Below are 23,950 nucleotides of genomic sequence, written 5' to 3' on the forward strand. Positions count from 1 at the left end.
ACAGTATGTGACGCTACTAAACTAAAAAACCTTAATAAACTGTAGAAGGAGAAAATATAAACTGATCCTTTTTTTTTTCTTAATGTTTCGTCGTCTCATTCCTAATTATCTTTCCAAGCTTGCGCCTCCTAGAATTTCTGAAATGCATGACTACAGCACTAGGCATTGGCAACGATCTTGCAGTTTTTAGATGCACTACTGAGTTTGATCGTAGATCTTTCCTACCTTCATTTATTTCTCTTTGGAATAATAGTTCTGAGGAGATTCGTCATAATCCTCCGTTGCCCGTTTCGACCAAACGTCATCTTTCCCAAAGCAACCTTGCAGACAATCCCTCCCGTTCGTGTCAAAATGTTGTAGCAGACTGTCCCCACTATTTGTTGTTTTGTACTAATTTCGTTGAATCACGCCAAAGGTACTTAAATCCTTTGTCTAACCATTTAAGCGTTGATTTACTACTGTTTATTGATGTTATGTATCTCTCACGAATAATAAAAGTGTAAACATGATTATAGCTACTCAAAATTTTATCAAATCAACTTGAAGACTTACAAGCAACGCGAATTAAACTATATTAAGGTTTATTATATAATATAAGGCTTCTGCAGTGCAATAAAGGGGTGCAATAAAATTGATATTGAACGTGTGCAATAAAGATGCAAATGAGCGCGCGACACCGTGGGAACTAGGTCGTATTCCTACGCACTACTACTACTACTATAGTATAGGCCTACTACAACATGGCTGACGTAAACATTGGGGATTCTGTTCGAATTGACGGCAAAGGTAGGGGCACAGTACAAGAACTTGTTCCAATGGGATTTGCAACATTTTATAGAGTTTTAATCGAGGGAAGTGATATTGAGGTTGACTTGCCAGGTGATCGGTTAGAGCCAATACCCCAGACTATGACTCAGTCGTCCTCGCTACCACAAAAGCAGACGACACCCAACCAAACTCAAAGGTTTGTTCCGGTCCAACAAACGGAAATTGGGTCATTCATTGAACAACAATCAAATAAGAACACTCTACTGAAAACGTGGAATGACATGAAAGTATTGAAAGCCTTTTTCGAAACTCCAGAAATCAACGAATCCCGAAGTATTCAAAACATACCCCCTCCCGAATTATCTCCGTTGCTTTCCCAATTTTTCATGAGTGTCCGAAAAGTGGACGGTTCTGAATATGAACCAAACAGTCTCAGATCTATGATGTCAAGCTTTGATCGCCAGCTACGCCGATTTAATTATGGTCATGCTATTATTACTAGTCCCCTGTTTGCCCAGGTTAGAGAAGTGTTGAAAAGTAAACAAAAACAGTTAAAACGCGATGGAAAAGGTAACCTTGACAACCGTAGTGATGCTATCAGCGACGAGGAGATCGACGTTTTGTGGAGAAAAGGTCAATTTGGAACTCAAAACCCTGACGCTATTTTACAGACACTTTGGTTTTTCAATACAGTACATTTTGGTTTACGGGGATCAGCGGAGCATCGCGATATGTGCTGGGGGGACGTTACACTACAAAACCACACTGACGGACATGAATATCTAGAGTTTACGGAAAGACAAACAAAAACCAGGACAGGGGAGAACACCCGTGATGTACGCAAAGTAAAACCAAAATTGTGGGCAAACACTGAAAATCCCGAAAGGTGTCCTGTTCATGTTTACAAATGCTATGCAGATATGAGACCTACGACTTACTGTAAAGGATCAGATCCATTTTATATAGCTACTACAACAAAAAGCTCACCTGGAAGTCATGAGACTTGGTTCAAGCGCCAACCCGTTGGTATCAACAAGCTAAAATCCATGATGCAACGTGCCATAAAGGGAGCAGGAATCCAAACTGACAAACACTTGTCAAATCACAGTGCGAGGAAATATCTTGTCCAGAAATTGAACGATAATAACATCCCCGCTAACCATATAATGCAGATTTCTGGTCACCGAAACATTCTTCTATTAATAATTATTCACCCGTCGCCCGTGTTATAGAAAGTGACAGTGATTCTCAGTAGGCCTAATATCCAACACATGTGTTTTCGGTTTCCAACGACCTTCACAGTGCGCGCGCTCATACACTGTTCATGACGTCACCGATGAAAAAAAACAGTTTTTTTCCGAAGCGAAAAAAAAGAAGTCATATTTTGTAAACTTTTATTATTTCAATTGTTATCACAATTAAAATGATCGTTAAAAGTAAAACTGTTGGCCATTTATTATTCTGATAAAATTCTGCGGACTACTTTTGTAGACGTTAGTATTGAAACCACTTATGTAGGTAGGTTTCTCGAATTATATAATAAATAGAATCTAACACTCGTGTTCATGTTATATTGAATTTATTGAACTCGTATATTAATTTCATATGAAATTAATCTACTCGTTCAATAAATTCAATATAACATGAACACTCGTGCTAGATCCTCTATATATCATGCTACCTTCCTACCAATCCAACCGGGCAAAACTGATTCCGTTACTTTATACTGTTTTCCCCTAATATCATGTCCTATTTTTCGTTCTCAAAGGGTTCTTTTGTACTTACTCAGACTTTCACTGTTAAGGGCTACAATGGCATGTATGAGTAGGTTAGTACTTGTTTCCCAATCCCCACAATCAAATTGCTTTTGTTATTGCACATGTTACTTGACATGGATAATATATTGTTTAAACTATTTACAGGTAGGAGGGGCGTAGCTAGACCTTGTTCAGAGTTGATTCATTTATGAGCGGGTCCAGAGCAGGGACTTATTAAGGGGGCAAGGGGGTGCAACAAGCAGTGGTTTTATTTGTTTTGTATTTCTTTTAGAACAGTTGGTGGGTATAAATGCGTACCAGCGTATTAGCAGCTACGTGCCTGGCTAGCGTCGTTCAAGGACGAGCTAGGTGTTATAGGCGGAGGAAAACAGGAGTACCCGGAGAAAAAACAACTCAACTGCGACCAGAACCTGTTGGCTGCATGCCTCACGTAGGCCTCGAACCCGCGACCCAGTGGTGAAGGGCTAGTGATCATAGACAACCAGATATTTTAATAACAGATTACCAACATATCCAAACGGCATAACAACTGGAAAAAACCAAATCTGAGCTGCTGTCATCGTTTTCGAAGAAAAAAAGGACACGCGTAAATCAAGGAATTGGCAGTAATATATATTCATATCTCTCCACAATATGTCTCCGCAGGAAATATAAATTAAACAGTCCACCAGTTGGACGACTGGTGGTTTATCGGCAACCGCGAAATCGTTCCCATGACGGAAAATTGTGCAGTAAGCTAATAGTATGACTCATCGCAAATGAGGCCACAGTTTATAAAGAGATTGCTAGATATCATTGGCATAAACATCTTAATGACTTACACGCACAACTTTATAAAACATCTTATACATTTGAATTATATGAATAACGACCCGTGTGCAATATCCCTTTCGGTGGAGGCATATCAGTTTCCTGAGAAGCTGTTAGGCCTGTATTCCGTCGTCGTCAAGTGCAATTAGGCGTTTTACTGGTACATGTAGCGCGAGCAAGAGTTTGTGTGTGATACAGTAACTTCTCCTCGCTGACCTTTCTGATCAACGGAAGTGTCCTAGATGGCACAACTGTGCTACAGCAGTTACATCCTTAACGAAATTAAGGGGAGGTTATTGTATACACGCAATGCGTTGGGACAAGAATTACCCTTATAAACTTTATTCATATCACAACAATTATGAAAAAAGTTTTACAATATTATATAAATCACTATTGTTGGCCCGGATGTTAGCGCGTCTTATTGTCGTAGGGAACCGGAGTACCTGGAGAAAACCTATGTGGTCGGGCAGCTGACCCCATACCTTTTCGCGTCCGATCGGGGAATCGAACTCCGGCCGCCTTGTTGAAAGGTAAGTGCGCTATGCACTACACCACCCGTCCCGACCACACTTTTACAAGTGTGTGAAGAGATGTATTGATCTTAAAGTATTCATCTGTAAATAAAAGTATCGGTCGTGTTGTTAAGGGTGTTGTGTAAAGACGAACAGTTGACACGTGTGTTTATGTGATGCAAAAGTATGATAATATAATCTATTCAGTATTGATCTTGACAACTGCCGTTATTTCTTGACAATTTTCTAGAATCTAGCACAACGATTACACACAGTGAACGTTTAGGAATCCCCTTCTGTATAATAATAGTATATGACGTCGACAGACTTCCGGGAATACGGTATACCATTCTGGAAAACGTGCGTAATTCCAGGCAAAATTCAAAATCCATATAATGTGTGTCTGTTTTATGGAGTAGAATCACCAATGCCATCACGTCAATCACTTGAATAGCTGACCGGCCTCCGTGACCATCACTTCCCATAAGGACATGACGAACAAATGCGCATTGCACAATACTGCGTTGTAAGTATGATATATAAATAGATTATATGCAATGGTCTTTCTTTGATTAGCGTATATATATATGTAATTCATCGTTATGCTTTTTAAATAATATTTCATGAATGAAAAGCACTGATGAAAATATAAATAAATGAAAATCAGGTGGGTTTTATTGCAGATTTAATAAAATATTGTTTAAACAAAGTTTGTTAATTATGAATAAATACATTTCAAACACACGGCATACGTACGTCATTCAGTCTCAGACCAATGTTTCTAAATGTGTAGGTAGGTAACACACTTATATAACATGTATTTCAATGACAACACACAAGGTCATTGACACCATACTAATGACAACATACAAGGTCATTGACACCAGACAAATGACTACACACAAGGTAATTGACACCAGGTAGGTAACACACTTATATAACATGTATTTCAATGACAACACACAAGGTCATTGCCACCAGCCGATTGACTACACACAAAGTCATTGGCACCAGACAAATGAGTACACACAAGGTCATTGACACCAGACCAATGACAACATACAAGGTCATTGACACCAGACAAATGAACACATACAAGGTCAATGACACCAGACACATGAATACACACAAGGCCATTGACACCAGACAAATGACTACACACAAGGTCATTAACACCATACTAATGACAACGTACAAGGTCATTGACACCAGACAAATGACTATACACAATATCATTGACACCATACCAATGACAACGTACAAGGTCATTGACACCAGACAAATGACTATACACAATATCATTGACACCATACTAATGACAACGTACAAGGTCATTGACACCAGACAAATGACTATACACAAGATAATTGACACCATACTAATGACTACACAAAATTGACACCAGACAAATGACTTCTCAAAAGGTCATTGCCACCATACAAATGCATTAACATCAAGTCATTGACACCAGACAAATGACAACACACAATATCATTGACACCATACTAATGACTACACAAGGTCATTGACACCATACTAATGACAACGTACAAGGTCATTGACACCAGACAAATGACTATACACAAGATAATTGACACCATACTAATGACTACACAAAATTGACACCAGACAAATGACTTCTCAAAAGGTCATTGCCACCATACAAATGCATTAACATCAAGTCATTGACACCAGACAAATGACAACACACAATATCATTGACACCATACTAATGACTACACAAGGTCATTGACACCATACTAATGACAACGTACAAGGTCATTGACACCAGACAAATGACTATACACAAGATAATTGACACCATACTAATGACTATACAAAATTGACACTAAACAAATGACTTCTCAAAAGGTCAATGCCACCATACAAATGACAACATACAAAGTCATTGACACCAGACAAATGACAACACACAATATCATTGACACCATACAAATGACTATACACACAATGTAATTAACACCATACTAATGACAACATACAAGGTCATTGACACCATACTAACGACAACATACAAGGTCATTGACACCATACTAATGACAACATACAAGGTCATTGACACCATACTAATGACAACATACAAAGTCATTGACAACAGACAAATGACAACATACAATATCATTGACACCATACTAATGACAACACAAAATATCATTGACACCATACTAATGACAACATACAAAGTCATTGACACCAGACAAAAGACAACACACAAGGTCATTGACACCAGAGAAATGACTACACACAAGGTTTTTGACACCAGAAATATGACAATACACAAGGTCATTGAACCCAGACAAATGAATACACACAAGGTCATTGACACCATACTAATGATAACTTACAAGGTCATTTGACACCAGACAAATGACTACACACAAGGACATTGACATCAGACTAATGACAGCACACAAGGTCATTGACACCATACTAATGACTACACACAAGGTCATTGACACCATACTAATGACAACATACCAGGTCATTGACACCAGACAAATGACTACACACAAGGTCACTGACACCATACTAATGACAACAGACAAGGTCATTGACACCAGACAAATGAATACACGCAAGGTCATTGACACCAGACAAATGAATACACACAAGGTCATTGACATCAGATCAAAGACAACACACAAGGTCATTGACACCATACGAATGACAACATACAAGGTCATTGACACCATACGAATGACAACATACAAGGCCATTGACACCAGACAAATGACTACACACAAGGTCATTGAACCCAGACAAATGAATACACACAAGGTCATTGACATCAGATCAAAGACAACACACAAGGTCATTGACACCATACTGACATATGACAATACACAAGGTCATTGAACCCAGACAAATGACTACACACGAGGTCACTGACACCATACCAACGACAATCCATACTAATGACAACATACAAAGTCATTGAGACCAGACAAAAGACAACCCACAAGGTCATTGACACCAGAGAAATGACTACACACAAGGTTTTTGACACCAGAAATATGACAATACACAAGGTCATTGAACCCAGACAAATGAATACACACAAGGTCATTGACATCAGATCAAAGACAACACACAAGGTCATTTACACCATACGAATGACAACATACAAGGTCATAGACACCATACTAATGACAACATACAAGGTCATTGAAACCAGACTAATGACAACACATAAGGTCATTGACACCATACTAGTGACAACATACAAGGTCATTGACACCATTCTAATGACAAAAATGACCACACACAAGGACATTGACATCAGACTAATGACAGCACACAAGGTCATTGACACCATACTAATGACTACACACAAGGTCATTGACACCATGCAAATGACATCATACTAGGTCATTGACACCATACGAATGACAACATACAAGGACATTGACACCATACGAATGACAACACGAATCCATTATCACCAGACAAATAAATACACACAAGGTTATTGACACCATACTAATGACTACACACAAGGTTTTTGACATCAGACATATGACAACACACAAGGCCATTGACACCAGACAAATGACTACACACAAGGTTTTTGACATCAGACATATGACAACACACAAGGCCATTGACACCAGACCAAAGACAACACACAAGGCCATTGACACCAGACCAAAGACAACACACAAGGTCATTGACACTAGACAAATGAATACACACAAGGTCATTGACATCAGATCAAAGACAACACCCAAGGTCATTGACACCATACGAATGACAACATACAAGGACATTGACACCATACGAATGACAACACGAATCCATTATCACCAGACAAATAAATACACACAAGGTTATTGACACCATACTAATGACTACACACAAGGTCATTGACACCATGCAAATGACATCATACTAGGTCATTGACACCATACGAATGACAACATACAAGGACATTGACACCATACGAATGACAACACGAATCCATTATCACCAGACAAATAAATACACACAAGGTTATTGACACCATACTAATGACTACACACAAGGTCATTTGACACCAGACAAATGACTACACACAAGGTTTTTGACATCAGACATATGACAACACACAAGGTCATTGACACCAGACCAAAGACAACACACAAGGTCATTGACACTAGACAAATGAATACACACAAGGTCATTGACATCAGATCAAAGACAACACACAAGGTCATTTACACCATACGAATGACAACATACAAGGTCATTGACGCCAGACAAATGACTACACACAAGGTCATTGAACCCAGACAAATGAATACACACAAGGTCATTGACATCAGATCAAAGACAACACACAAGGTCATTTACACCATACGAATGACAACATACAAGGTCATTGACGCCAGACAAATGACTACACACAAGGTCATTGACACCATGCAAATGACATCATACTAGGTCATTGACACCATACGAATGACAACATACAAGGACATTGACACCATACGAATGACAACACGAATCCATTATCACCAGACAAATAAATACACACAAGGTTATTGACACCATACTAATGACAACACACAAGGTCATTGACACCATACGAATGACAACACGAATGCATTATCACCAGACAAATAAATACACACAAGGTTATTGACACCATACTAATGACTACACACAAGGTTTTTGACATCAGACATATGACAACACACAAGGTCATTGACACCAGACCAAAGACAACACACAAGGTCATTGACACCAGACAAATGACTACACACAAGGTTTTTGACATCAGACATATGACAATACACAAGGTCATTGAACCCAGACAAATGACTACACACAAGGTCACTGACACCATACCAATGACAATAGACAAGGTCATTGACACCATACGAATGACAACATACAAGGTCATTGACACCAGACAAATGACTACACACAAGGTCATTGACACCATGCTAATGACAACATACAAGGTCATAGACACCATACTAATGACAACATACAAGGTCATTGACACCAGACAAATGACTACACACAAGGTTTTTGACATCAGACATATGACAATACACAAGGTCATTGAACCCAGACAAATGACTACACACGAGGTCACTGACACCATACCAATGACAATAGACAAGGTCATTGACACCATACTAATGATAACATACAAGGTCATTTGACACCAGACAAATGACTACACACCAGGACATTTACACCATACTAATGACAACACACAAGGTCATTGACACCAGACAAATGAATACACACAAGGTCAATGACACCAGACACATGACTACACACAAGGTCATTGACACCATGCAAATGACAACATACAAGGTCATTGACACCATACTAATGACAACGTACAAGGTCATTGACACCAGACAAATGAATACACACAAGGTCAATGACACCAGACACATGACTACACACAAGGTCATTGACACCATGCAAATGACAACATACAAGGTCATTGACACCATACTAATGACAACCTACAAGGTCATTGACACCAGACAAATGAATACACACAAGGTCAATGACACCAGACACATGACTACACACAAGGTCATTGACACCATGCAAATGACAACATACAAGGTCATTGACACCATACGAATGACAACACGAATGCATTAACACCAGACAAATAAATACACACAAGGTCATTGACACCATACTAATGACTACACACAAGGTTTTTGACACCAGACATATGACAATACACAAGGTCATTGAACCCAGACAAATGACTACACACAAGGTCATTGATACCAGACAAATGAATACACACAAGGTCATTGACACCATACTAATGACTACACACAAGGTTTTTGACACCAGACATATGACAACACACAAGGTCATTGAACCCAGACAAATGACAACACATAAGGTCATTGACACCATGCAAATGACAACATACAAGGTCATTGACCCCATACTAATGACAACATACAAGGTCATTGACACCAGACAAATGACAACACATAAGGTCATTGACACCATACTAATGACAACATACAAGGTCATTGAAACCAGACAAATGACAACACATAAGGTCATTGACACCATACTAGTGACAACATACAAGGTCATTGACACCATTCTAATGACAACGTACAAGGTCATTGACACCAGACAAATGAATACACACAAGGTCAATGACACCAGACACATGACTACACACAAGGTTATTGACACCATACTAATGACAACACACAAGGTCATTGACACCAGACAAATGACTACACACAAGGTTTTTGACATCAGACATATGACAATACACAAGGTCATTGAACCCAGACAAATGACTACACACAAGGTCACTGACACCAGACAAATGAATACACACAAGGTTTTTGACATCAGACATATGACAATGCACAAGGTCATTGAACCCAGACAAATGACTACACACGAGGTCACTGACACCATACCAATGACAATAGACAAGGTCATTGACACCATACTAATGATAACATACAAGGTCATTTGACACCAGACAAATGACTACACACCAGGACATTTACACCATACTAATGACAACACACAAGGTCATTGACACCATACTAATGACAACATACAAGGTCATTGACACCAGACAAATGACTACACACAAGGTCATTGACACCATACCAATGACATCACACAAGGTCATTGACACCAGACAAATGATAACATACAGGTTCATTGACACCAGACAAATGACTACACACAAGGCCACTGACACCAGAACAATCACACAACAGGTCAATTGACACCAGACAAACATGACATGCAAGCCTATTGACACAATGTCAACGTTAACTGTCAATGTAAAGGCAATGACAAAGCAAGGACACATCCAATATCCAATACTGACAATGTCAAATTAAACCAACAATGTCAAAGTAAACTGACAAAGTAAATTGTCAATGTGAATGTAAACTGTCAATGTGAAAGAAAACTGGCAACGGAAAGTAGACTGACAATGTCAAAGTAAACTGACAATGTGAAAGAAACTGTCAATGTTTAAGTAAATTGACAATGTCAAAGTAAATTGTCAATGTGAAAATGCATTGTCAATGTGAAAGAAAATTGTCAATTTTAAAGTAGACTGACAATGTGAAAGTTCACTGATCAATGTCAAAGTAAACTGACAATGTGAATGTAAAAAGTTAAATCAATAGTAAACTGAAAACGTCGAAGTAAACTGACAATGTCAAAGTAAACTGTCAACGTCGAAGTAAATGGACAATGTCAAAGTGAACTGATATTGTCATAGTGATCTGTCAATGTCATAGTGAACTGACAATGTCAAAGTAAACTGACAATGTCAAAGCAAACTGTGAATGCCAAAGTAAACTGACAGTGACGAATGAACTGACGATGAATGATCAACTTTTCTGACATTGTTCAATTAGACTGAGATGTCAAAGTAGATAAACATACAAAAAGAAGACTAATATTTTTCCAAAGAATATTTACATTTTAAAGAAGACTCAATTATTGCCGACGAAACCCAACATACTTTTCGTGTATACTGTAACCCAATCAGTGTGATATCCAATAGCGGACGTTGCTGATTACTGACCAGAACCAGAACCTCCCTTAATTTCACATTAGACAAAACTCTATCAGATTATGGTTGTGATAATTACGTTGACCAGGTATCTGAGTCGATAATAATAATCTGAAGACCTGAGTACGATTCCTGGTCGATAGCTCCGCTAGGTTTTTTTCAGATATTAGTTTATGAAAGTTATAAAACCGTGCCTGGCAAAACCATCTACACTTTCCAATCTGTAGTTACATTTGTTGGCAGTGGTGCGGAGATCTTTAAATAAAAATATAACCGACTCAATATCAACGTAGAAATCTCTGCCCAGAGTTGTCGTTCCTTACACTTACTTAGTGTAAGAGTAGAAGGATTTGTTACAGCTATATTTGGACCTATAAATTGAGGTGTAATAGAAGGAGTAATTTTAGACGTTTTAGGAGTTAATATCAGTTTTCGGTAAAAATGATACCCTCCGGTGATGATGTGAATACCAGTGTAGTTTTGTGGCAGATTATAATTGTACAAAGGATTACGGTCGCCTTCTTGCTTCGAGCTAGAGGGAATTTCCCTTTAGCTCATTGGTAGAGCGTCCGACTAGGCACCTGGAGATCGAGGGTTCGATCCCCGGTGGAAGCACACTATTCTCTTTCCTGTTTCAAATCCGTCCGTGGCCCTCCCTGTGGTGACATACTTTTATCTTTCCTGTTACAGTTGTAACAAATTTTCCGGTCCGTGTGTGTCAGAGTTGACATGACTTTACCGACAGCGAAACAGATATTTAACAGAAGTTACGTATCAACAATACAATTTATATAGATAAGACAAAATAGTTTTCGGCACTGTCGACGTTATTACTTCTTTGCCCTAGCTGCCATCCAGTGCCAATATTGGATCATATTGTCGTTATTACTTATGAGACCTAAATGTATATGATTCCGAGTGGAGAACAATGCCCCTACGCTCCTACCTAACATCACGGGGTTTCTTTGTAAACACAGTCACAGATAAAGTACAACCACACATCCAGGACGATAGCTCGGACGGGCGTACGTGCATCGGAGACGTATAAATAAATATACGTCTCTGCATGCATTGATCGATTGTGTTTGTTTCTTCAGAGCCGGCCGGGTATATCAAGCTAGGAATATATACTAGCTCATGTCATGTACACCTGTCAGGGTCGCTGTGTCAATTTGAGTTTGACCCAGTATCTCTGTAAACCGCCTTTAGCCTACATAGTATGTTTGTCTCGGTCGCAAACGGTTTCACATGTTTTTGTATAAGTCATTGAAAGCATTGACCTTTAAACCTTCTCAGTTAAAAGCTGAGCGGCACATGTCACGAGATGTAGTAGTAATTGGTCTTGTGTGATTGCTCTTAATACGACTTGCTTACTTTCTTTGATGCATTCAGCTGATAAGTGTTAACGGACTTGCACAGGTAAGTTATAAGTACCCAGACGGTATTCTGTCATTTTAAACATGAATATTTTTTATGTCCATATCATATGTAAACGTTGAAAATTCTGTCCAATAGTTTGAATGCTACGCAAGACATTTTTGTACTTTCGTTTTGAAAATGTTTCCATGTTTAAATCAACTTTTTAACGCATGTTATCAGGTGCATATAAGCTTGACAACGGTGAAGCAAGTGAGAGGATGTATATATATGTAGGTGTATTACACATGTGTGTGTATTGTGTGAGTTCAGACCAGCGGAAGGAGTGAAGTGTAGGTGGTGATTGTGTTACGTGCGTCCACATATATACGGAAGTAATAGGGGTCACTCACAGAACAAGTGATAACGCAAGGGAATGTATAGAGGCGTAAGTATACGACCTTACTGGCTTCATGTGTGCTCTGTCTGATGAACCACAGGGGCTCGCTACAAATGTCTAAAATACACACATGTTTATGTGTGCTGTGCCTGTGACCCATAGCAGTATAGCATATGTGTATTTCAGACATTGGTAACGAACCCTTGTAGATGACCCCCCATCATTCGATCGAACTGACTGAGATAAAAAATAACGAAATATGTGTATATAACAATATATACAGTAAAACCTCGTTATAACGCCCCTCGTTTCAATTGCTACCTTGCTCACCGTTAACATATTTCAAGATTTTTGTTTCTGTAGAATGTGTATGCTTCCCTCAATTTATTGTCCGATCACTTTATAACGTCGTTCTCTTCGTACAAAGAATGGCCGTATAACGAGGTTTTACTATGTTCCCTCGTGCAAAGAATGGTCGTATAACGAGGTTTTACTATGTTCTCTTCGTACAAAGAATGGCCGTATAACGAGGTTTGACTATGTCTTATCGTAATGTATGTCTTGAAAAGATATTTTATTGTACATATGCATAGCTCTGTACTGCTGTGTTCAAAGTTTAAGCCGTATTAACGATTGAATTAAATTTCTAAAAACCGTAAGCCAATACACGTTCCACAATGTTCAAAATTCTATAACAAATACTCGACGGTTTTTTTAAAGTTTGATATTCATATGTACTTAATTATGGATGAAAGTGATGAGTGCAACCTATTCCAACCTTGACAACTGTATCGTTGGTTGAGGAAGTTTGATTTTATCATCATATCTGTAATTGATAAAAATACTGTAATTTTACTAATTTGAACACAATATTGTTATAATATTTATAACAATACATATTTCATTACAAATGTATGTATTTATTTTGTACCATAATTATGGTGTAGTGGCAAAAAACACTTTTGAATATCCATTTCTTTGTCTTTATATTATTCAGCTTTTGGATACTAGTAACAGAATATATCTTACTGATAAGCATCATTGATCAAATTAATGTTTTTGATTTTATTTAAAATATGTAAATATGATGTCAACCACTATGTATCTGCTGTCAATATAGAACCACTGCATATTGTTTATAAGGGAGAGGACGTTTTTTTAAAGTTGTATAACTTGTGTCCAATTCCTTTTTGATTATATCAAATAAAATATGTTTAAACTAAAACACGTTCCACTAGCCCGCACGTACGTATACTTATAGTGCACATACAGTATACTCACACACAGTGATACAGTGATTGTGTTTCCGTTTTTAAGGCCTTATGCCAAAAAGGGACAAAGGAACACGGATACCCAAATCTGTAATTGCATGTTGAAATATCTACCATTGTCATACATATACACTTGATGAGGGGGCTTATTAATTATATTTCTGTAACGGAATACTTCATTTTATCAGTATGGCCAATGAAACACTTGGCTCCTAGCACTACCGTCACTGTACCCAAATCGGAACAGTACCGCTGATCATAGTTACATGGACAATTTAAAAGTAAGATTAATAATGACCAAAACAAGACCTTCCGGACTTGCGTACGGCATGCCGCACATGCGACGCTATTTATTTGGATATCATTTTCAAAGGTCTATTTTATCAAAACTAATGCTAGTTTAGAGAAGAAAATCAATCAGAACCCTCGTTGACTCTATAAAACTTGGGAGGAGGAGGGGAGGAGAGTTGGAGAAATGTGTAGAAAGGCAGAAGAGGAAGAGAAGGAATTTGTTTGTAAATATTTCCAGTCTATAGGGTACGTACATTGTATGTATGATGTGGACCATATGTTTTGCCCGTTATCTTTCATGGCATTGTGTTTTCAGCGTGCTGCACACGCATTGTTTTGTTGCAGAAGGGCGATATTGCACTTCTCAAAGAGAAACACGTGCACAAACTGTACATATACTGTTGCGCAGTTATGAGTGGAGATAACGGGCAAATATCGTCAAGTGCAGTTTGTGGGACCCAGACGTTCCAATTCCAATTAGCTTGAACGGCCATTTCAGATATGATTCAAAAACATATGCGGTGTAAGGTGTATTAAGTGATTTGTATTTATATGTATCAAGTGATGTTTATATATATGTAAAGATGTATAAGGGTCCCGTATGGAGATGTTTATATATATATTTATATATGTAAAGATGTGTAAGGGTCCCGTATAGCGATATTTATATATATGTAAAGATGTGTAAGGGTCACGGTATGGAGATGTTTATATATATGTAAAGATGTATAAGGGTCCCGTATGGAGATGTTTATATATATATTTATTTATGTAAAGATGTGTAAGGGTCTCGTATAGCGATATTTATATATATGTAAAGATGTGTAAGGGTCCCGTATGGAGATGTTTATATATATATATGTATGTAAAGATGTGTAAGGGTCTTGTATAGTGATATCTATATATGTTAAGAAGTGTAAGGGTCCCGTATAGTGATGTTTATTATATATATGATTAGAAGTATAGGGGTCCCGTATAGTGAGGCTATATATGTATAGGCCTTAAGAAGTCTAAAGATCCCATATAGTGATATCTATATATGTTAAAAAGTGTAAGGGTCCCGTATGGGGATGTCTATATATAGGTTAAAATGTGTAAGGGCCCCTTAGAGTTCTAAAACAATGAGTAAGTGTCCCGTGTATTGGTGTGTATATATCTATACAGATCACATATGATGTTTATGCTTTCCTCCGCTGCATTCTCTGATAATGGCTGTCATTAAACACATGCAGGCTGTTTCGACGTCTGACATTCGACCACTGCGGCTCCAGCTAATGAGATTTGTCGCATACAGACCAAAACGAAAGTTCACTTTAGGAAATTCTGGTTGGATTTTACTGTTATTCGTATGTTCTGGTACAGACAAAAGGAAAGTTAAATACAGGAAATTCCGTACGGATTTTACCGCATTATGTATTATGAATGCCAGCTATATATACATTACATTATATACACGGAAGGATATGATCCCGGTACATATTGTAATACTGTTTCAGGTAATCTTCGCTGACATGAAGAACCATGGCTAGACGGAGGAAGCTTTCCGCCATAGTGATCGGGGCACTCGTGGCACTCCTGCAACTGGTGTGCATCACAAGCGCATACGCAGGTACCGATATATTTGTAAATTAAGAATTGTAAGGGTCCCATATATGATTATTATATTACAATGTTTAAGGGGCCCTCATAGTTCTATATGTTTACATAAGGCCGCTAAGGCCTCATGGTTCATGCTGGCATGAACATTGAAAAGAGTGCTGTTTATTCTCTACATTTACATTCTAAATTTTATTTTGTTACAGTATTGACCTAAATACAGATATTCCCTTATATTTCCCATATTGAGTTGTTTATGTCGTCAGTGCAAACGAGATTGCTGGAGCAGCCTAACGTCATCAAAAAGTTTGCTTCTAGCGGTTGTCTCATGTTTTTCGAGGCGGGGGAATGAAGCTTCGGATTGGCACTGTTCCGATTGCGTTCATAGCCCTATGAACGCAATTTCTTATGGTATTGCTTATAGAGGAACTTGCAGTGGAAATGTAAATATAGCTGTAGCAAGTGCTCAGGTCCCTGTGTACACTATACAGTCAAGGACACATGCGCTATCTCTAATCTCTAATCTCAAAACATGCAAATTAACGCCCTTTCCTGATAAGATAAATAACAGAGAGAGACAGTTTATATAGTGTACATCTCAATATTCAACATAGAATGCACACATTCACTCTTACTTTTATTTACAAATTATAGTAGATTTTAACATTTGTCATGAAAATGGAACCATCCAGCACAGCCAGCGCAGTGATATCCTGGCACTATTCCATACTTTCAGCTATTCAACAGTTCCGTCACAATTTGAAACCATCTTTGGTGGAAGATGGTTTCAATTTGTAAAATTGGGATTCCTACCCCAACCCTAGGGACCAGGGCGGGGCCCCAAAAGGAAAATTAATCAATATTTCAAAATTCTTCTTCTCAAGACTCAGAGGTACTAGTCATTTTCTCTCCTGGATGGAAAGATCATCAGGGGCTTTATTTAAATTGTAAATTTCAGGACCCCCGGGCCATCCGTTCCCCCTTGGGGAGGGGATAAAGTTGGCTATAGTTTATATAGGGAAACAACACTTTTGGGTATATTTTGAAAACTTTCTGTTGGAAATTATTCTTACTTGGTGAGAATTATCCTTGGAGGAGGAAGATGGTTTTAACTTATAAAATTGGGATTCCTTCCCCAACCCAAGGGGCCAGGGCGGGCCCCAAAAGGGAAAATTAGCCAATATTTCAAAATTCTTCTTCTCCAGACTCAGAGGTATTACAGTCATTTTCTCTGAATGGATGGAAAGATCATCAGGGGCTTTATTTCAATTGTAAATTTCAGGACCCCCGGGCCATCCGTTCCCCCTTGGGGAGGGGATAAAGTTGGCTATAGTTTATATAGGGAAATAACACTTTTGGGTATATTTTATCCATTTTTAGCAGAAAATTACTCGAACTTAGTTAGAATCATTTTTGGTGGATGAGGGTATTACATTGTAAAATTGGGATTCCTGCCCCATCCCCAGGGGCTAGGGCCCCAAAGGGGGGGGGGGGGGGGACATTTACCAATATTTTAAAATTCTTATCCTCTGATGACAGGACAAGCATTGTATTTAACTTGGTTTACATGCTGATTTCCACATCACATCTAAACAATAAAATAAATCTACCAGTACCTATGATATAACTCAGGTGACCGCTAAGGCCCTTGGGCCTCTTGTTTATTCTACAACTACTTCTCCTGTCTAGTAATGATGTACATGTACACCCCAATCACACAGGCCCTGATGTTCACAGCAAAGATCTATCTATTATTTAATTTAAATATTCGTAGCCTTAGAAACAAGCTGTCCTATCTCGAACATTTAGCATCGGATTTTGATGTAGTCTGTATTACTGAGACTCACCTTGATTTATCCATAGCAGATGATGACACACTCCTAGATGGTTATAACACGCATTGTAAAGACCGCGGAACTCCGGGTGGGGGGATAAACGTTTATACTTCCGGCCTCTTGTGCACACTTCGAAGAACAGACTTCGAATTCGAGATAGGCGAGGTTGTATGGACTGATATCCAGTTTCCAAACAAGAAATATCTTCTATGCAGCATACATAGAATTCCAAACTGTATGAAATCATTCTGGGAATATTTTCGACTTTATGTAGAAAAAGTCATAAACGAGACGCTGGATGTGGTTCTAGTTGGCGATATAAATGTTGATCTTGTAGTAAATAATAACCTCACACTTGTTGATATTATGAACTTTTTTCACCTGACAAATGTTATCGACAGACCGACAAGAATTGGACGCACGCGCTGCACGCTCCTTGACCCCATTCTTCTTTCAGGCACGTGCACTTTTACGATAGCTGACGTCATCGACATAGACCGCGTAATTTGTGACCACCAAGCGACATCTATAGACCTGCCCATAGTGACTAAAATTGTTAGGAAATATAAAAGGAAAATTATATTTCATAAACTTTAAAGTACTTGTAGCAACAGACTGGACTGAACTTTTTCTTAGATTCCATACACCGGACGATATGTGTGACATGTTTACAATCAATCAATCAATCAATCAATCAACTTTATTGCATTTTTACATCCAATTAACAAGGATCGAGCTGCAAACATCAAACAAACATTGATACTGTATAATGGACAGCAAAAACTACATACTTATGCACTCTGCAAAACTGCCTTCCTCAGTTCAAATGACTTTTTAATAAAGAGGCTTATTTCCTGCAAAAGCTGTGGGTCATTAGATGACAATAATAATATTAAATTTTGTAGATCAGGCAATGATAGGTTAATTTTATTTTTTTGGAGAACGTAGTCCTGATATTTAAATTTATTTTGCATTTAAATATAAAATGTACTTCATCTTCTACAGTATTGCAGAATTTACATAGTCGGGATTGTCGAGGAATCTTTTTAGATCTACCAGCCTCAATTTCTAAATTGTGGTTGCTTAGTCTCAGCTTTTCCATCAATTTTCTATATTCAAAGTTGGGTACCATAGGTAGTGTTCCTCTGCATACTTTTTTTTAAATTTTACTGTATAGAAATAATTTACTATTTCCGTCCAAACTATGCATTTTTTTCAAAACAGTAAGATTCAAATTTAGCATGTATCGACTTTTTAAACAATAGTTTCATTTTCCTTTTCTTTTTTTGCAAAGACATCCAGAAATAGCGGATGAATGCACTCCATCTAAAGTAGTTTCAATCAGACCTAATGACAAACCTTAGTTTAACTCTGACCTTAGTCTCTTTCAACCAGACTCTTGTTGCCTGCGCAAGCTACGCCGAATATAGTCTCGATCAACCAGACGCTTGATCACTTGTAATTCAAGAGGCTCTCTATTCGGCGTAGTTTGCTCAGGCAACAAGAGTCTGGTTGAACGAGACTACGCCGAATAGAGAATTACAAGTGATGAAGCGTCTGGTTGAACGAGACTACTCTGACCTGAGACGTGAAATTAGGAAAAGAGACAGCATTATCCATGTATATAAATCCAATCTCACTCAAAATAATTTGAACAATTGTAGGAAACAGCGAAAAAGTGTAAATAACCTTTAAAAAAAAAGAACAAAAGAGTTACTTTATGCGGACATTAACGGTCTTTTAGACAATTATAGTGAAACAAATCCCAGATTTCTTTGGAAACTTGTCCGTAGGTAAATTAAATAATCTGACACCTCTAATAATATATTGAAACGGATGATGACTTTTAAGACTGACATACTCAATGATCTACCATTGACGATACTGACACAGACGTACCGGTACAGATAGAACCAAAAACTGACTCGAATATCTTGGACATACCTTTTGATATCAACGACATTATTGACATTCTTAGGACACTAAAAACTAGTAAAGCTATAGGAAATGATACAATTAGTCATAATATGCTTCAAAAACACTGCCAATACAGTTGCGTTTCCTCTATCGTTGATCTTTCGTTCTTCTTTGGAAACTTGATCTTTCCACAAACAATGGAAGCATGCTCTAGTGAAACAAGATCCCTCCAATTATAGACCCATTGCAATACTAAGTACTATTGGTAAAGTTTTCGAAAGATCAGTTGCTAAGTACTTACATAACTACCTTTTAGACAATTCTATTATATATAAATATCAGGCAGGTTTCCAAGCAGGTGAAAACGTGTGCGAAAATCTTGAAAAAAACCAGCCCACTTTTTTTAGTTTTTTTGTGTGACATGTCTAAAGCGTTTGATCGAGTGGGGCTTAAACGACTCACACAACTAAATCATTTATTATATGTTATTACCAAACATTTTTGCTAATAACTTTAATATTTGAAATTCAAAACCAGTGACAACTGTTTAGATTCATGAATACATACCTTGAAAAGGCTACAAAATGATTTTTTTGGTAGGTTTAGTGGCATATTCGAGCGTCACAGCGCCAAGAAGTTGACAACCGGAAGTTTACAAGCAAAACCGCTGACCCAAAACAGAAACGCCCCCAGACATTTTGCTCCTGTGCAAATCCGCACACAGACATGGAAATATATCAAAAGTATATATATTTTCAAAAGTTAAATACCTGAACATTTCATTTATCTAAAAATCTGTCATCAGTTCCTTATTAAACTCCTTCAGTGGCCCAGTAATTAGCCGGAACATATTTCAGATAGGAACTACAAACGTATGAAACACTTGCCGATTGGCTGTTTTAGTTGTGCGAGTCCATAAGAGGCCATGGAAATTTACTGGTTTGGCTAATGAATTATGTTACTGATAGATCCCAATACGTTTTCCTTGGAGATAGTAAATCTTCTGTAAAAAAAAAGCTAATGGAAGGTGTGCCATAGGGTTCGGTTCTCAGCCCTTTATTATTTAAATCAACATGACTATATCAGTCTGTTCTTTTTTACATGACGTAATACTTTTATTGCATGTTTGACAATGCTGTTTAGCGTAGATCATGTGTATAAAGGCATGTTGACACGGATATTTCAACCGCATGTGTATAATTTGAGCCAGACTCAAGGTTTTCATGAAATTCTATCCTCGAATTCTACACCCTAAATTTCAGAGGTAGAGTTTCGGGTCAGAATTTCTCTGATCGGGTTCAGATCATCCCAATTCATTGTTGACGTGACGTCATACAAATGACGGTAGGCAACATCCGCTCATCTGAACCCTAGTTTGAGACAATGATATTTTAAACCTGGAAAAGGTCAGGATACTGCTGTCTAGAGTAGGGGGAAATAGAATCTTACATGTTTGTGGTCCGTGGACAGCGAAATCACAACCCTCCGGTAGGAGTTTGGATGTCTAGCACGAGGCTTTACCCGAGGGTTGAGATTTCCCGGTCCACATACCATACCCATGTTTGATTCTTTTTCTCCCATACTCGAAATAAATATGTCAGTGTCAATACTCGTCCTTCATATGCTTGTATATGCCATGATGCGCATGAATACAATTAGGGGTGATGAACCCTGAACATAAAATCAGAAATCCATTTAAAGCACAACGTTAACATTTTTCCTATTTAATAATTCAACAACTGGAATATATCAAAAATATTTGAACGCAGACGTCATTTCGCGGACTTGCCTAGCGGCATAATTCCATTCATCAGTGACGTTATTCCCGCGGTAAACACAGGTTTATCTTTCCACGGGTCAACTCCTGTCTTTCACGGACATGTTTGAGAGAAAATACGTATTACATACATCTTACACACGCGGGAGTGGGAGAAAAAAATGATGAAAGAAATCGGAGATAAAGAATCTACAGAATAATATTTTAACGGAATCCCTGACGTCAAAAAAAAATCTTCATTGTATCTTTGTTTGACGTCAAATGACAACGTCACAAATACTGTGATGTTTGTTCCACTGGCAGTTTATAGTCCAGTGTGCTAGATAGTCTAAATACGATTTGATGTACATTTTTTCCTACGGTTGGGTTCCGTAGATTTCTATAGTAACCTCGGTAATTCAACCTTATGACGCAATTGTCGATTGCAAAAAGTCAAAATGCATTATGGAAAGGTCTATTAGCTACTTAAGGATATCTGTCCCACACGCTATAGGCAAATCACTAGAGAACTCCGATGTAGTTTTTAACGGATACAGTTATATACCTGCCTATAGAACTATTTCAGTTGAAACTGTAGCGTGACTGATCCATGTTCTGTTGCGCAGGATCGTGATTGTAGACACATGCTTCGAATCCTGATGTTGTTCCGTTACATGATTTGGTTGTTGAAGTTGGCCCTGTGAACATGCTTAGTGTACTCACGAGACAATTTTGCACAGGTCACTTAACCTTTTTATGGCGTTTCATTTGATATACAAATCCGGAATTAAATGATACCAGAATCACATTTGCAATTATATTTCTCTCAGGGTGCATCGCAGTTCCTTTCTTCCAGCGTGCATTGCGGTACGTCCGCAACAGCCGATTCAAAATTCTTGAATAAAACGTACTTTCACCATATTTTATGATAATATTATAAAGAAATCTTGCTCATTTTCTTGAAACCATGTTAGAATTCATCATTTTAGCATAAATAAGATTACTTTTATGCAATTATTACGCTATATGATATTTTTATGGAATAGAATTGAACCAATAGGTGCGTATATACATCTGCTGTGTAAATTATATTTTCGTTTTCTGCATGGTGTTTACAAAATTTAAAATCAGAGATGAAGTTAAGACCAGCTACATGTATACATTCAATTTCTTTGAATTAAAAGATATAGAAACAGAACTGTGGATCAATTTCAGTATTAAGAAATCTATTTATTTTTGAACTTTTGATTACAGCTCACCCACTCATTTTTTAAATCCTATTATAAGTTTTGTGTTAAACGAAAAAGGCCCTTTTGTAATTTTCCACACTGGGCGCCGCCATCTTGTTTTATTAACGTGACCCGGAGGCCAAATTGCATAGTCTGTGACACGTTGAATCGTAGAGCAAGGAGTCCTTTGAGAGATCATTCGGAACCTCTCGTTGGCTTGTTCCTCGCACACAAACGATGGAGCATAAACTATAATTAAAACTTTAGTTAATCCAAAATGGCGTAGACTTCAATCTTATTCAAGATGGCGTCACGAAGATAATATTGTTACTTTTATTTCTTGCAATTAAATAGACATTATTTCCTTTGTGCTACATCAGGGACAGTATCATATACGTCCCTGGCTACATACATTCACAATATTTGCAATATGGTAGTGGTACATGTACAAAATAAGTTCTGACAAGTTTACAACAGGCAACCTTAATACCATCTGTACATAGTAAACACAATCTGTACATAGTCAATACAATCTATATATAGTCAATACAATCTATATATAATCAATATAATATATATATATAGTCAATACAATCTATATATAGTCAATACAATCTATATATAGTCAATCTATATATAGTCAATACAATCTATATATAGTCAATACAATCTATATATAGTCAATACAATACGTACATAGTAAACACAATCTGTACATAGTCAATACAATCTGTACATTGTCAATACAATCTATACATAGTCAATACAATCTATATATAGTCAATACAATCTATATATAGTCAATACAATCTATATATGATATTGTGACTGGGTAACAGCATCATTTTAAGAATTGCTACATCGTTGTGAGCG

The 23,950-nt window shown here is 37.6% G+C and overlaps 2 protein-coding genes across 9 annotated transcripts in view; both read left to right on the forward strand.

The window, feature by feature from the left end:
* Positions 1-740: 740 nt before the first annotated feature.
* LOC110446148 (zinc finger MYM-type protein 2-like) lies at positions 741-2,000 on the forward strand. Its single transcript, XM_021491148.1, has one exon. It carries the CDS (start codon positions 741-743, stop codon positions 1,998-2,000), a length of 1,260 nt encoding a protein of 419 aa, XP_021346823.1.
* A 2,172-nt stretch (positions 2,001-4,172) lies between these two features.
* LOC110446162 (properdin-like) overlaps positions 4,173-23,950 on the forward strand; it is a 43,140-nt gene continuing 23,362 nt past the window's right edge. Inside the window, exons 1-3 of one of the 8 annotated variants that reach the window (XM_021491168.1) lie at positions 13,026-13,230; positions 14,642-14,734; positions 16,241-16,353. In XM_021491168.1, the coding sequence (XP_021346843.1) occupies positions 16,266-16,353 (88 nt within the window). In that variant the 5' untranslated portion in view covers positions 13,026-13,230; positions 14,642-14,734; positions 16,241-16,265. Of the gene's footprint in view, positions 4,398-12,463; positions 12,846-13,025; positions 13,231-14,641; positions 14,735-14,777; positions 14,991-15,060; positions 15,244-15,869; positions 16,137-16,240; positions 16,354-23,950 lie in introns of those variants that run through there. The other 7 variants (XM_021491170.1, XM_021491163.1, XM_021491167.1 and 4 more) reach the window with 7 other exon arrangements.

The sequence above is a fragment of the Mizuhopecten yessoensis genome, unplaced genomic scaffold (assembly GCF_002113885.1).
Source record: "Mizuhopecten yessoensis strain PY_sf001 unplaced genomic scaffold, ASM211388v2 scaffold2597, whole genome shotgun sequence".
NCBI lineage: Eukaryota > Metazoa > Mollusca > Bivalvia > Pectinida > Pectinidae > Mizuhopecten > Mizuhopecten yessoensis.

What these genes read in the sequence shown, in the direction of transcription:
- LOC110446148 (XM_021491148.1), top strand. Translation starts at nt 741, where the DNA reads ATGGCTGACGTAAACATTGGGGATTCTGTTCGAATTGACGGCAAAGGT.